At 36.4% G+C, this 16,768-nt stretch overlaps 1 protein-coding gene across 12 annotated transcripts in view; it reads right to left on the reverse strand.

Annotated features, from left to right (window-relative positions):
• The window catches only part of HECTD1 (HECT domain E3 ubiquitin protein ligase 1), a 102,421-nt gene that overhangs the window by 13,698 nt on the left and 71,955 nt on the right, over positions 1-16,768 (reverse strand). For 11 of the 12 annotated variants that reach the window (XR_016392157.1, XM_089907552.1, XM_089907558.1 and 8 more), the window contains 14 exons: positions 16,231-16,353; positions 13,731-13,887; positions 10,232-10,454; positions 9,052-9,106; positions 8,431-8,613; positions 7,829-8,036; positions 7,659-7,744; positions 7,373-7,500; positions 5,637-5,838; positions 4,289-4,426; positions 3,402-4,009; positions 2,312-2,390; positions 2,093-2,186; positions 1,020-1,170 (listed from right to left, as the gene is read on the reverse strand). Coding sequence is in view for 11 of the 12 variants with exons in the window: in XM_089907552.1 (XP_089763678.1) it covers positions 1,020-1,170; positions 2,093-2,186; positions 2,312-2,390; positions 3,402-4,009; positions 4,289-4,426; positions 5,637-5,838; positions 7,373-7,500; positions 7,659-7,744; positions 7,829-8,036; positions 8,431-8,613; positions 9,052-9,106; positions 10,232-10,454; positions 13,731-13,887; positions 16,231-16,353 (2,435 nt within the window). In the remaining variant the exon portion in view is untranslated. The remainder of the gene's footprint in view (positions 1-1,019; positions 1,171-2,092; positions 2,187-2,311; positions 2,391-3,401; positions 4,010-4,288; positions 4,427-5,636; positions 5,839-7,372; positions 7,501-7,658; positions 7,745-7,828; positions 8,037-8,430; positions 8,614-9,051; positions 9,107-10,231; positions 10,455-13,730; positions 13,888-16,230; positions 16,354-16,768) is intronic. The other variant, XM_089907556.1, reaches the window with a different exon arrangement.

A 16,768-nucleotide genomic window follows, 5' to 3' on the forward strand; every position in this document is an offset into this window, starting at 1 on the left:
TTAATCAATGGGAATAGTGATTTAATGACTAGAAAAGAATAAGATGGGGATGGGGACTTCTAGAGTTGTTTCTTGTTCTGGGTACCAATTATACAGGTGTGTCCATTTTGTGAAAATTCTCCAGGATGTATGTGCAATTTGTGTACTTCTCTGTTATGCTTCAATAAAAACTTTACTTAAAAAAAAAAGCTATATATACAATGTCATTTAAGTTTAAAATAATAATACTTTCTCATTTACATCACTTTGAAAACTTTAAAAAAAATACAGGGCTTACTTACAGTCTTAAAAAATGTCAGTGGTATGAAAGAAAAAACATCCGAGGAACTGTTGATTAAAACCATATCACAACTAAATACAATTTCCTGACGGGGGAGAATGGGAGTGAAGTGAGTGCTACTAAAGACATCGCTGGAATCATCAACAAAGCTGGAATGTAGACTACAGGTTAGCTAATAGTATGGAATCACAAATTTGCTAACTAGTATGGCTACGTGGGAGTACGGCCATATTCTGAGGAATGCACACTAATGTATTACAGAGTAAAGGTACAAGATATATGCAACGTATCCTCAAATGGTTCAGAAAGTGTGTGTGTGTGTGTGTGTGTGTGTGTGTGTAAAGAGATAATGTAAAAGAAATACAGCAAAACGTTAAGTACTGGTGATTCTGGTAAAGGATATATAGGAATTCTTAACTATTCTTCAACTTTTCTATAAGATTGAAATTATTTGAAAATAAAGCTTAATATAAAAGCAATAAAGCCTAAGGGTTTACAAATGACGCCATTTTAAAAATGATGAACAGTTAAAACACAGTGAGAAAAGGAATGTTAAAACATCAGCCAAGATGACTTTTTGTGTGAACTCAGCCTTATCAGTGAATATACATCTTGGTAACGGTGAGACTTAACTCCTTTCTCATTTTATGCATATAATTCACTGAGTCATTTAGAGAACCCGCCATTTGATTTTGGGACATAAACAATCTGTTGATCTTAGAAAATAACCAACACATACCTATCACGTGTATAACCCAACTTAGGTTCAGTATAATTAATAATATCCTCTGCTGCCCAGGATGGCGACTGATTTCCACAAAGAATCATTTGGACTTCTTCATGGCTGAAGGAACTTAATTTCTCCATTGGAAAAACTTTATTAAACCCATCTACATTACACACACAGCAAAAAAACAAAAACAAAACACACAACTCAGTTTCTAAGTTATAATTTCAAAATAACAAATTTCAAATCAAGATACTCAACTAAATGGATAGAAAGAAGATAAATATTAATAAATATTTGAAAAAGCAAATATAAATGAAAATAGCTTGAAATAAAAACTGTGCTAGGGTTTTTTTTTTTTTTTTTTTTTTTTTTGTGGTACGAGAGCCTCTCACTGTTGTGGCCTCTCCCGTTGCGGAGCACAGGCTCTGGACGCGCAGGCTCAGCGGTCATGGCTCACAGGCCCAGCCGCTCTGCAGCATGTGGGATCTTCCTGGACCAGGGCACGAACCCGTGTCCCCTGCATCAGCAGGCAGACTCTCAACCACTGTGCCACCAGGGAAGCCCTGTGCTAGGGTTTTAAGTACAGAAATTTTTGCTTATTATCACAAATGTAGACAGGGAGAGAATATTCAGACACTATGGTCAGCAGCCAAATTCTAATAATTTCCCAATCAGTTCTTATGTCATACAAGCCAGCCAAGGCTATGTTCTCATTTTTAAAAATAGTAAGTGATAAACAGTCCAATGTTTTTTGCGTCAATCTTTACTTGAAGAATTTAGCTTCTAACATAGTCTAACTCATCTTGATCGTGTAATATTGAAAGTATGCAACAATATTATATCCACTTGCAAATGAAAAAATAGAAGCCAAAAGTGGGTCCCTCATTACTCAGGAGGACCAAGCTGAGGGTATGCTACAGCTTGAAAATGTTCCAACCTGTTCTGAGTACTCTGCAGGACCTAACAAAAAACTAGACGGCAAATCTAGAGATTACTAGCAATTTTTGAGCATAGCAGTACCTTAATTTCAGCTGTCTCAAAGTAAAAGGAGAGGGATTCAACTAAAGAACCTTAAAAATTACCTCTAAAGGCTTCCATCTGTTTCTGAATACCCATATGCATACAAAAGTCAAACATCAAATCCACATATTCTTCTGCATTATCCATTGTTACCATCTGCAAAGGAAAATTTGTCAACGTAATTGTTAATATCTAGGAATACTTCAGTAGCGCCTAGTACAACTGGCCTCATTAAGAGGAATTTTCTGGACTTACAAATATATCAAAAGCAAAATTTGTACCTCATCTTCACCACTTGGCTTCAGATCCACAGCTGTAAAACCATATATTCTTGAGGAAGGGCAAAACTGGAAATTTAAACTGGGAGGACAGAAAAGGATTAGATTAACATTCAGCTACCACTGGTGTTTAATTTTTAAAACACTGCCGCCAAAACCATGAGCACCTCCCCCAACAATAACAAAATCACTATACCAGCTTAGATATTAAGTATGGGGCCTTTTAAGATGCAAAACCGTGTGCCCAAAAACTATTTGGCCAACTGTTTACCAAACCTGGCTTTGCAGGCATTTCATGAAACATCACCTTTCATGTTTTACTTCCTCCTTAGGCACAAAATTAATCAACTATGGATTTTTGTAATGAATTATGGTAGCAACATGTTTACAAGTTTTTTTTGTTTTTTGCAAAAGAAACTATTTTTTTTTACTAAAGTTGTTCATGCTCTGTTTTTACCCCTGCCTCAAGTCAAACCTTGAACATATGAACAACTTATCAAACACAACTTCTCAATGTTATCATCAAAGAAAGAAGGAAGGAAGGAAAAAAAAGACAGCAAAGCCTCGTAGTCAATCCAAAATCACAGTTTAAAATACCAAGGGTATAATAATTACATGTATATAAATTAATAGAATTTTATCAAAAGATCTACAGCATCTGAGTTAGTTAATGCAGCCACTGGGGATAAGGCTTACATACAAAGCAAACTATTCTGAGGTTTTTCAAGTAGGCTATATATATCAATTACCTAATGAATTTGTCAAAATATTATTGGCTTTGGACTGTTTACACAAGATATATATAGTTATCACATTTGATAAATCAGATAATCTTTCAGACGTCTGACGATTAATAAACTATATTCTGGTATTCTGAGTGCTCTCTTTATAATATTAACAAATCAAAGGATCAAATCAAAAATCGATATTTCCTAAAGCATCTTATTGTTAACAGACTGTATATTCATATATTGCAAATCAGTGAAGACAAAGGAACAAAAGCTTTAGAATTTATTCATCCATTAGGTTGAAGAGTATATATATATATATATATATATATATATACACATATATATATACACATAAAGCTTACCCTAAATCCTCTATGCTAAGTGGAGGCCCAGAACCTGATGGATTCTTCAGCACTAGTTCTTGTAATTTTGTGTTCTTCTCATCTTCAGAAAGACCTTTGTTGCTTAAAATCTGGCGCCTCTTGATAGCAAGGTCTTTAATTTCTTTTAAAAATCTGGCTCTGTGTGGGTTTACTAGTTCAAAGTCTTCCCAAGTTAAAATTCCATTAAACCAAGCTGGGGGTTTTGGTTTGGGGGGATCTAGAATAAATTCTGATTTTGAATCCTCTTCAAAGCTTCCTACTGAGAGTGAATCATGACCTTCTTCTGTAGAGGCTTCAGACTGACTTTCAGTACAGTGTAAGTCTCTATCACCTCGTGACTCATAAATCAGTTTACTCATATTGCTTTTAATGTCACCCATACACATAAGTTTAAAGAAAGGTTTAGAAATAGGTAAATCCACAAGTCTATTGTCTTGAATGCATTTGGCCAGGAAAATTCCAAGGAAATGAAAGAGTTTTGTGATCCTTTCAAGCTCATCACTATCTTGTGGAAATGGAGCTGTAAATAGTCCACATGATCTCTGAACATAGTATCCAGGAGGTTTCAATCCACCTCCAAGATCGACCTAAATTTTTAGAGGGAGAAATGCAAAAAAAAAAATGAAAAGATCCATAAACATTAAACATCTTAATTCAGCTATCTAAAAGTATCTATAAACACATTTTATTAAATAGGTTTTATAGACTAAATTTTACCCTTTAAAAGCATTTTAATAGTATCAGGATTATTCAATAATAAAAGTAGAGTCAGAAAACCTGGCTTACATTCTGGAAGCATAACTGATTTTTAACTTTCTAAAAGCAGAATCGCAAATCAAATCACAAAATGGGAAAGTATATCTTACATGACGAGATTCATCATCTGGAAAGTTATCATCACAAAGCCAAGCTCCCAAATCAGTTCTCTGGAATTCTGCTGCCACCAGAGCATAAAATTCTAATGTGGGCCCCAAGCCAGTTCCTTCTTCTCCTAAAAATTCAACCTAAACATGAACAAATAAATTATGGGGGAAAGTAAGCTTAAAAAATTTTTTTAATGATCCCATTCTTGCCAAAATCCAGTCCTACTGTAATATACTTTTTTTTATAGTAGCAGTATAATATAAGCCACACAGAAGTTTTTATTCCAGTTTTTCTAAAGAGAAATTTGATTTGTTGTACACTATTCCATATTTAGACACTGTGGTGAGCATTGTCCATACATCAACTTACTTCTCGCAACAAACCTACAAAATAAATTATCATGTCCTTTTCATACCAAAGGAAACCAAATTTCAGATAAAGAGGTTATATATCATTTGCTTGAGGAAATGATGGTATACAGATTTATGTGTGTGTGCATGCGCACGCGTGTCTATGTGACACCAAAACCTAAACTCCTCCACTTATTTCTGACTTTAGGCAATCACTTTAAAGGTGTTTTATCCATACTCCATATATTCCAAAAATTATTTGAGGCAGCTTACAAAAACACACAGTGCATGTTAAAAAAAAATAATAATAATAATTGAGAAATATCTGTGTTAGAGGACTATATGGGTAAGAAGAATAAGATGAAGGCACAGAAAATTCTTTTTTTGGGGGGTGGGGTGGGGGTGAACTGGCAGCACGCGGATCTTAGTTCCCCGGACAGGGATTGAACCTGTGATCCCTGCAGTGGAAGCACGGGGTCCTAACCACTGGGCTGCCAGGGAAGTCCCAGGCACAGAAATTTTAAAGTGAAAACCATAAGCCTTATAAATTTTCTAGAGATGTATTGTATTTATCATAATCAGTCTGTGATCCAAAAATAAACAAACCAGGTGGCTGACATCTGTGACAGGAGAGGTATTTCTTTCCTTGTCTCTCATATATAAGGAATAATATGTATATAGGATATAATCAACAATGCCCACAATAACATTTCTGCAGTAAATATACTGAATTTCTTACCGCCATTTGCTACAACATCTCTCAATATCTTCATGAGTGAAGATATTCTTTGCTGCTCATTAAGCCACGAGACCCTGACCCCTGAGGAGGTAAGCTGACATCCTCTTATGAAAGATGCTCTGCCAGAGGAGAAGGCCTTTGCACAGAGGGCAGAGAAATCCATCTACACTTCTATCTAATGCAGTTTTTTATGTGGTGGAAGACACAGACTGGTTCTCTAATTGTCAGTCCTGCACACTAAAAGAAATTATATAGAGGTACCTCAAGAACTGATTTCCGATCTGCATGTATTTGCATGACATTCTCAGCCCACTCCATCAGTGATTCACCACGTGGAACTTTCACTCTTTCATGCTTGAGACGACCAACACGAAACTCTCCAGGATCATCTCGCCTTACACTACTTGTGGTCCTTGTTCTTTCCACAGTGGCCTCACGTCGGTTTTGTAACCACACTATTGCTCTGAAATAGAAAAATACCTATGTAGCTGTAGCATACAGCAACAGCTGAATGTACTACTAAACCAGCAACAAAATTCAAAGATTTAAGAATTTCTAAAAATAGTATTTTATCAGATGATCAAATATACTAATCTTATTTCCTTAAACAAATTGAGAAAATACTGAGTCTATATTTTCCCTTTTTACTTTAGCAATTAACAGATCAAAATAAAGGTCTGCGGTCCAACCCCACACAACACATAAAAATATAGACAAACTCATAATACATAAAATATAAACATTTCCTAAATCAGAGAATGTAAAAAATGGTTAAGCTATCTTTATTACTGTGATACAAATTGAAAGCCAACACAGAAACAGTGTTGTAATTTTGAAACATTTTCTTTTTAACAATGCAGAGTTAACCCATCTAGGATGGGAGAAAGAATCTTGAATTAAGAGTAAGAAGATGAAAGATCTACTCTCATGTGTGCTACAATGTTTTTGGTACTCTCAGGCCAATCAGCTATGTACTTTGAGAATCAGTTTCCTCATCTATAAAATAAAAATCAGGGAGTTACCTAGTGGTCTAGTGGTTAGGATTCGGGGCTTTCATTGTCATGGCCCGCGTTCAATACCTGGTCAGGGAACTTAAGATCCTGCAAGCTGTGTGGTGCAGCCAAATTTTTTTTTAAAAATTGAACAAAAAAAAAAACCCCAAAAAACAAAAAAAACAAACCCACACATATAAAATAAAAGTCATAACCAATGCCATTAATCACAGCGGGCCTATAGTGCTATGTGTGCAAATGCTTGGTAAATGATATGAAATGGTCCAACAATGTAACTAAGGGCAACAGGCAGCTCCATTTAAATTATAACTTTTCTACATCTACTTTGAAAGTACTCTGGGTATTCAATCACTCAACAAATATTTACCAAGCACCTACAACGTGCTATACACTGCAGCTAGAGCAGTGAACAAAACTGCCAGAAATTCCTGCCCTCATGAAACTTTCATCTAGTGAAGGAGACAGAAACACAAAAAGAAGTAAAATGGTATATTAGATGGTAGTAAGAGAAAAATAATGGCCAGAAGATATATTTTAATGTTATCAAAGCTATTTGCAAGCATTAAATTTTGTATTCTTGGGAATTTCAGCAACTAATAATTTATGTAAGCCACTTAAATACTGTACAATAAATGCTAGCTAATGGAAAACACAGTACTTCAATCCACACTGTTTCAAGAGAGCTTATATCCAACTGGAAATCAAAAAATGTTTAAATGTTGACAACTCTTTTTTTGGCCATACCTCACAGCTTGCGGGATCTTCGTTCCCCCACCAGGAATTGAACCCACGCCCTTGGCAATGAAAGTATGGGGTCTAAACCACTGGACCACCAGGGAATTCCCAAATGTCGACAACTCTTTACGAGAAAACAATATATTCCCTTCATCAATCTTGATATAAAGTATATATGTACATTTTGAGCTTATATAAAACATTTAAAAACACATTTATTCTAAAAATGTAAAATGATACACCTCCTACCTTGATGCACCAAATGCTGTACATGTGAAATACAGCTGTCTAGTTTCAAATGGTATTAGAAAAGGACACTTGCTGGTTAACTGTTCACACCAGTCTGGCAGAGCCCCACTTGCCAGTGCCAATGGCTCCTGCAAATTAACAAATAACAATGTCTTAAAGCAATTATGAAAAAAGACAAAAAGGAGTCAGTTCTCAACAGGAGAGATGGCGTGAGGTAGAAAAGGAAGGAGAGGCAATACATTCAAAGTCCAACAGATTGAAGAGTTCAAATATCTGGTTTTATTACCTCAATCTGCTGCAAAATTTTTGTTGTGATTTTTTTGCTAGTGAATTCATCCGGTGGAAAAGTAAACTGAGGCTGCTCATCACCTTCTGTAAAAGTAATAAAATTAATAAAAATATAAACTGACTTGCTTTTAAAAATGCCACAGAAACGAAACAAGGCTTCTTACACACCTTCTTGGGATATTCTTGAATAAGGGTCACTTGCAACTATATACAGAATACGCAGAAGCTGAAGGACATCTTCTACTCCACAAGAATTCTGTCCATTGCCTGCTTTGGCCTGAGGTTGTTCTTTTGTCAAATTAAGAATATCACTACTTTGAAGAGTAGAAATGGCCCCCTGGTTTAACCCAGACTTTGTTCCATGCTCACAAAAATCCTAAAGAAACAATTAGGAAAACTAGCCATTAATCATTTTCAAGAAAAGCAATATATCATCCTATTAGTATTAACGTGAAAAGGCTGGAATTCTTCAAAGAATTGCCTTCTTTTAAAATAAAAACAGTATCACCCAAGTCAAAGCTTAACGAAGCTTTGTTCTAAACCAAGAAAATTCTCAAAATATAACCACTAAAAGCCACAGTTAAAACTATGTATTTAGATCCAATGCCACAAACCATATTTGAAATTTTAGCATTGTCATATTAACAATGTTAATTCAACTTCTTTTTTTTAGTATGTCCCAATGAACTGCTTTTCCTCAAGAATATTTAAAAAGCTGCAAAGCACAAACCCACTCCCAATCAAAATAGTGTTTTGATGCCAATATATACCTTATATGCAGCTATGAGCTGAGAACAATTTCTGTTTTTCCTAATACTTTTATTAGTGCCAGTTAATTTCCAGTGGCGCAGGAAAGCGGCGTCTGCATTCTTTTGCAGGTAGGTTATCAAGTCATTCTTTGGTAATTCATCAGTGCCAAGATACTGTTCCACATGCTCTATAGACCAACAACCCTACAATAGGAAAAACGAAATGTTGCCCTTTCCTGATTATAAAGTTTATGCTACTTCACATGCATTACATAAGGTAGCTTTAAGATCATGCATTTAACCTAATCTAAAGAATCCCATGTTGGGCTTCCCTGGTGGCGCAGTGGTTGAGAGTCTGCCTGCCGATGCAGGGGACACGGGTTCGTGCCCCGGTCCGGGAAGATCCCACATGCCGCCGAGCGGCTGGGCCTGTGAGCCATGGCCGTTCAGCCTGCGCGTCCGGAGCCTGTGCTCCACAACGGGAGAGGCCACAACAGTGAGAAGCCCGCGTACCGCAAAAAAAAAAAAAAAAAAAAATCCCACGTTGCTGATTTCTCCCTTAATTGTTCAATTGAAACACAGCGTTAGTTTTTCTTTTACTAAGTAGCCAAGAGCAAGACTCATTTCCTAAAAATAACTTACCATTTTTCCATTTTCCTTTTCTTTGTCAGAATCTTTCATTTCTCTGTACATAATTCTAAATATGAAGATATTATTCAAGTTAATTCATAAATCAAATGATTTGTGGTTATTTCTAATAAGCCTTCAATTCTTTAAAAACATGTATGAATGAGGACATTCATTAGCTATATGCTTACATGAAATACTGAACTCAGGAAGAATTTATAAGAAAAAATATTAATTTGTTAAACATAGGGAATAGCAGAAATCATATTCCTGAAAAAGAGTTATGGTTTATAAATCGAGCATTATTAAGAAGAAAGCATATATCAAACCTAGAACTTTTAAAGATATAAAGTAATACGCCATATCTTATAACTTTCATACATTGTTGTAAAAATAAAATAAGATGTGTTTGCATCTGTGTCTAGATGGAAAGAAGGATAAGAATAACAAGGACCAAGAGGCGGTTGAGATCAAATTTAATATTCCAATAAAAACTGAAGGACGAGAATGCCATGAAGACCTTCTGTTCTATCTCAGAAAAACCTAGATTACTTTATTGGACATTATCTAAGATTATCAGTGACGTTAAGAGAATATCGGAAAAATAAACTAAGAAAAGTGAAGTTACATAGCATGACTATGATATAATTATTTATAATATTAAATTATATTAAATTATTTATATTATTAAATAACAAATATTATTATAGGTAATACTTACTGAGCACCCTCTACATCTCATACAGTACTGAATCTACTTTACATATATTAATTCATTGATTCCTCACAACCACTCTCATTTTACAGATTAGAAAACGAGGTACTAAAATGTTAAATAAATTTGCCCAAGGTCATTGATATTATTTAGTGAATGAATAAATGAATGAACAAAGAGAGGTAGGTTTAACTCACAGACCCCAAAGCAAATAACAGAAAACATTTACTACTTCATACACAATCCCAGTCAAAGAGTTCAACAATTATTACATAAGGAGCTAGTCTAGATTATTTCTAAAGTTCCTCCCAGTTGTAAGCTTTAACCTTTCTCCATCAGGAGTCAGAAATGCTCTTATCTATTCCTGTAAACCAAGAGAACTAAATCTTTTCTGTTCCTATAATACAAAATATAGAAAATATTTCTTGGCTCATACACTATGAAAATATCTACTTAAAACTTTAAATTAAAATCTCTTACGTGTATGTTGGCTCCCAAATACGCCTAAGTTTATCTGATTTCACATTGCCGTTACACGACAACTGAAGCAATTTCTGTACATAGTAAAAGATGGTTGATCTGAAATTAGTGAGTGGTAATTCAACTTCACGAGTTGTTCCAAGACCTGTTACTTTCAAAGTGAGGGCTAATCGAGGTGACGGAGTACATTCAACTTCTTCCAAGAGCTCTGAATGAGGTGTTCCTAAAAATATGGAAGATATGAAAAACAATTACACTAAAATAAGCAGTCCAGAAAGAGCACTGCGCCAAGAGACAGGTTACATGAAATCTAAACGTTTCTGCCATGTATCAGCTACTTAAGCTTCTCCTGGGGACTTCCCTGGTGGCAGAGTGGTTAAGAATCCACCTGCCAATGCAGGGGACACGGGTTCGAGTCCTGGTCCCTGGTCAGGGAAGATCCCACAGGCTGTGGAGCAACTAAGCCCATGCGCCACAACTGCTGAGCCTGAGCTCTAGAGCCTGCAAGCCACAACTACTGAAGCCTACGTGCCTAGAGCCCGTGCTCCACAACAAGAGAAGCCACCACAACTAGAAGCCCACACATGCGCCCCGGCTCGCCGCAACTAGAGAAAGCCCCTGCGCAGCAACGAAGACTCAATGCAGCCCAAAATAAATAAATAAATACATTTATTTATATATTAAAAAAAACCCTATAGCTAGTGTCAATCTTATAAAAAAAAAAAAAAGATTCTCCTGGCCTCAATATTTTTGTTTTTTTAAAATGAGAAGAATACAGTTAGGTTAAAGACAGTGTACTAGAGAAGAATTTATACATATGATAAGAATCTCTAGTTTTTATTAGGGTACACATGAGAATTGTATATTTCAGAACATTTTATTTTTATGAATGAGAAAACTAAAATTATTAATAATACTACATACAGAGAAAACCACATACTCAGTTAAAGACTTATCAACCTTTTGCTTGCATTGAATGAGTCTGTTATGAGGTAAACACACACATACACACACAAATACAATTAGTTTCATACGTATTTAGTGATGTACTCTCTTTTTTTTAATGTCAGGAATATTTTCCTCATATCATGATATAGTTTTATAAAGTATTGTTTTATACACTGCATGACATCCCATTGTACTTTAACTGAACGATATCCGTTATATAATGAAGGTCATTTCCAATTTTTAAAGAATACCTCTGTAGTCATCTGAGTGCAGAGCCAATACTTCTATAGTACCAATATGTAGTAGTAAAAATATGAAATATGTTGCTAAAGAACTCTATCGAAAATCTGTACCTATTTATACTCCCTAGAATAGGTTTTCTTTTTTTTTTTTGCAGTACGCGGGCCTCTCACTGTTGTGGCCTCTCCTGTTGCGGAGCACAGGCTCCGGACACGCAGGCTCAGCGGCCATGGCTCACTGGCCCAGCCGCTCTGCGGCATGTGGGATCTTCCTGGACTGGGGCACGAACCCGCGTCCCCTGCATCGGTAGGCGGACTCTCAACCACTGCACCACCAGGGAAGCCCTAGGTTTTCCTTTTTGAAGGGACCTTGGAACATCTTGATTCATACTCATTCTCACCATCATACTACATCACATACCCCACATTATACTATAAACTGTACTTATGTTCATATTTAACATAGGTATCTTTTTATCAAGTAATAAGTACATTCCACAGTAACATTTAAGTCTTCTTGAAGGATAATATACTGATTACAATAGCTGACATTTATTGAGACACACATCAGGTACCATGCTAGACACTTTACATATCTCACCTCATTTAAACCTTGTAACTACCTTATCAAACAAGGACTTTATTTTCCCCATATAAGAGATGAGGAAATCCAGGCATACACAGATTAGGGGATTTGCCCAGTGTATTAGTTTCCTATTGCTGCTATAACAAATTACCACAACTGAGTGGTTTAAAACAACACAAATATATTATCTTATAATTCTAGAGGCCTCTAAAATGGGTTGGGCAAGGCTTTGTTCCTTTTGGAGGCTCTAGGGAAGGATCCATTTCCTTGCCTTTTCTAGCATCCAGAGTCTTCCCATGTTCCTTGACTCATGGCCCCTCATCACTGTGATTGCTGCTTTCTGTTGTCAAATCTCCTCTGACTCTGACCCTCCTGTTTCTCTCTTATGAGGGCACTGGTGATTACATTGGGCTCACCCAGAAAAACAGGATAATTTCTCCATCTCAAGATTCTTAATCACATCTACAAAGTCTCTTTTCTCACGTTAAGGTGACATATTCACAGATTCTAGAGGTTAGGACCTACATATCTTTGGGAGGGGGCCATTAGTGTGCCTACCACACCCAAAATAGAGTTGTAAGAGATGGAGCTGGCACTCAGGCTGACTGACTCTGGAGGCCATAACTAAAACCACTATATAGCTTTTCAAAGTAAAAGCTGCATGGGAGTAATGCTTAGCAATTTTGATCCAGTAGAAAACAGAATACAAATTATCTACCTTTAAATGAGTCCTTGCTTTAAAGTTTATACAAATGTAAAACACAGTGTGTTTTTAAAACACTATAATTTTATAGCCAAGACATGGAAGCAACCTAAATGTCTATGGACAGATGAATGGATAAAGATGTGGTGTGTATATATACACAATGGAATACTACTCAGCCATAAAAAAGAATGAAATAACGCCATTTGCAGCAACATGGACAGACCTAGAGATTATCATACTAAGTGAAGTAAGTCTGACAGAGAAAGACAAATACTGTATATCAGTTATAATGTGGAATCTAAAATGTGTTACAAATGAACTTATTTATGAAATAGACACAGACTCACAAATACAGAAAACAAACTTATGGTTACCAAAGAGGAAAGGTGGTGGGGGAGGGATAAATTAGGAGTTTGGGATTAACAGATACAAACTACTACATATAAAATATAAACAACAAGGTCCTACTGTATAGCACAGGGAACTATATTCAATATCCTGTAATAAACCATAATGGAAAGAATATGGAAAAGAATACGTATATGTATAACTGGATCACAGTGCTGTAAACCAGAAACTAACACAACATTGTAAATCAACTATACTTCAATGAAAAGTAAAATAAAATACTGTAATTTGCTCCTTTTAAAAAAGTCTGTATTTTTTTTTAAGGATGCATGGCTGATATATAGTTTCTCCTGAAACCTTTTACTTATAACCTGCATATACAAGTAGTACCTTACTTTTTAAAACTATACAGTACTGGGCTTCCCTGGTGGCGCAGTGGTTGAGAGTCTGCCTGCCGATGCAGGGGACGCGGGTTCGTGCCGCGGAGCGGCTGGGCCCGTGAGCCATGGCCGCTGGGCCTGCGCGTCCGGAGCCTGTGCTCTGCAGTGGGAAAGGCCACGGCGGTGAGAGGCCCACGTACCGCAAAAACAAAAACAAACAAAAAAAACTATACAGTACTACTTTACTTGGTACCTATTAAAATTAAATCACAAAAACTAAAATATAGTATACCTGGGGGTGGAATTTCTAGATCAGTTGTCTGCTGGACATTAGTACGACCAGGTCTAGGATCAAAAGCAGGAACCAAAGCTGAAAACTGCCGCTTTAGTACATAATCATCATCCCATGTTCTCCGGCGTCCCCCTTTAGTTTCATACTCTTCTTCTTCCTATTAAAATAAAATTCCACGTACAAACATTAAAAGGTAAAACCCTTCATTATTGCTAAAGTGATATGCTATCTATAAAATAAGGTATATGTCAAACACTTCTCTCTATAGGTATTACATGTTCTTATTCAACCATATTTCTTAAGCACAATATAAGCCAAACATGTAGATACATAAATTTCTTACTGATTTAAGTTTATGAAAAGTAAGTCGCTGTATGGTTAAAATTTCAAGAGTCACACATCTGGTAATAAAGCTAAATGAAAAGTCAAAAAAAGATAAGTAGCTTTAGTGATGGTTACACAAATTTATACATGTGATAAAATGACAAAGAACCATACACACACATTGGACCAATGCCAGCTTCCTGGTTTTGATACTGTACTCTAATTATGTAAGATGTAACCACTGGAAGAAACTGGACAAAGGGCACACAGGACCCTTCGATCTTTGCAACTTCCTGTGAATGTATAATTATTTATAAATAGGCTGTTTTTTTAAAAAAAGTGTAAACTGTATTACATACTGAATTACATACAAAACAGATACAGTGCTTGGAAGTTGCTTTAAATTACTATGGGGCAAATAGTTCAGACAAGTTCGACAAAGTGTTGATCTGTCAAATGATGGGTTCTTGGGGATTCATTGCACTATTCTTTCTACTTCTAGCATGTTTGAAAAATTCCATAATAAAAGTTTTTTTAAGGAACATTTTCTCCTCTCCTTCACTTTTTGTATCAACAAAAAAGAGATCAATGAATTGTAAATATTGTAAATGTCTGATGTAATAATTTTTAAATAATAATTATCTATATACTTAAATGTACACATATAGACCCCCCCATATTTTGAACACTTAATTGAAATTAACCTTTATAACAAATCAAACTGACATTTGACAGCTCTGGAACCAGAATGTCTGGGTTTTTATCCTGGATCCAAAACTTCTATGTGTGATCTTTAGTAATCATGAGGCAGGAGATACATGGGCTCCAGGCTAGGCATTTAAAACTGGTCTCCTGTTTACATTTCTTGGGACGAGAAAAAGACGGGCTTCAGGCTGGACACTTACAACTAGCCTCCTGTTTGCAATTCCTGAGACAGGAGATAGGTGGGCTTCAAGGTTAGATATTTAAAACCAGCCTCCTGTTTGTAATTCAAAACAGAAATAACAATAGAAACAGGGTAAATATCCAGGCTTTGTCTCCTGAGGACACTCTAAGATAACAGTCACAGCAGGGACAAGAGAGGGGCTAATCCCTGTTTGAGTAAAGATCAAGAGGTCACATATTTCCCATCCTTGGGGCGAGGGAGACACTGCACATGCGCAGAAAGGCTCCTTGGGGGTCAAAAAGGAGGCGGCACCACCCCATAATATGTGATGCCAAGGCCCCCCATAGGCCTCTGGGCTGGAATCCATCTTGGAAAAAAGTAGCGCACACATGTTGGAGAGGGCCCTAGGGCAGGGCAGGTGTGGAAACAGAAACCAGGTAATTGGCTAAGGATAAACAAAGACCCGGAAGAACTGTCCTATATTAACCGCCTCTTTACTACTTTAAAGAGGGGGGACTTTAGGGGGGACGCCCACACCCTTTCTCTCCAGGTGTGAATCTCTGCCTTGCTTCTGTCTTAATTAAACAAACTGTTTCTCTGTGTTCTCTCCCACTTGTCTGCTGTGTCTCTAATAATAAACTTTGTACCTGTTTTTACAGTTTTTGCCTCCTTAAGAAATGCATTTTTCAGCGGGGGCAAGAGCCAGGGAAAATTTGCTTCTAGCTTCTAATCCCTGCTGGTCTGGTGGCTAGGATTCCTGGTTTTCATCCAGGCTACCCAGGTTCAATTCCTGGGCAGGGAACTAACACCTTGCTTCAAGCCACGGCTCACTGCTGCCTCTCCAAGGTCAATCACTTCACCTGAAAATTGGGTTTTCAGGTGAAAACCCAAAGGGTTGTTGAAAGGACCGAATTAGTTAATATACATAAACAGTGCCTAGCACCTAATTAATGATAAATGTTAGTTAATAGACTAATACTTCTATTACTCTACTATGAAAACTTAGAAAATAGCTATTAACCATTTTAGTATATGTTTAGTGCCACCCAAAGGCCAAGATAAGCAGGTTTCAAGTAAGAAATTCCTGTATGCATTATGGTAGAGCAATCATGGACTCTATCTGGAATATGGAACCCAAGCAGTTGGGCAAGTTTCTTTTTGTTAACTCTATTTAGTAGCTCCTGCCCTCACCCTGCCCCTGCTGTATATTTTTCTAGGCATTTTAGTTTGTGCTTTACTGTGAAAAGGGAAAAAAATACACTGTAGAGAAGGTAAACATGAAGATATTACCTGCTCCCCAATAGGTCGGCTCCCCGCTCCAGATGGGACCTGTGGTAGCTGTGAGGTGACAGCATGGTGTGTTACATCAGAGCGGGAGCCAGCTCGACGCTGCAGGGATGGACGTCTCAGAATCTGATACAGAAAATGTAAAGAGACATGTCTAATTATCTGACCCATATATATCTCTATTCAGCCTTGACCTGAACTATAAACCTATATTACCAAAACTGTCATTAGAAAACTTCATATTCATTAGCCATGTACATAAAAGTTACAAAGTGAATGTTTTAAATTCATCATGCATCATATACTAACCTTCACAAGAAATGTGCTAATATTCTATATGTTTTCTAAGCAAGATATACTAAAAGCATTTTTTGGAGTTCTCCACCCCATTATAACTCAACTTATGAAAAAACATGTTTTAATCTAGTAACATTTTATAAAGGGAAATAAAAATTATACAAGAAGTTAAAATAAAAGGCATTTTCAGGCAATAGTTCAGTTTGAAGACAATCACAGTTATCAAACACTAAGATTTCTGGAT

Source organism: Delphinapterus leucas, chromosome 2 (assembly GCF_059928025.1).
Source record: "Delphinapterus leucas isolate spDelLeu-1000000601 "Yukka" chromosome 2, BTC_Dleu_Yukka2, whole genome shotgun sequence".
NCBI lineage: Eukaryota > Metazoa > Chordata > Mammalia > Artiodactyla > Monodontidae > Delphinapterus > Delphinapterus leucas.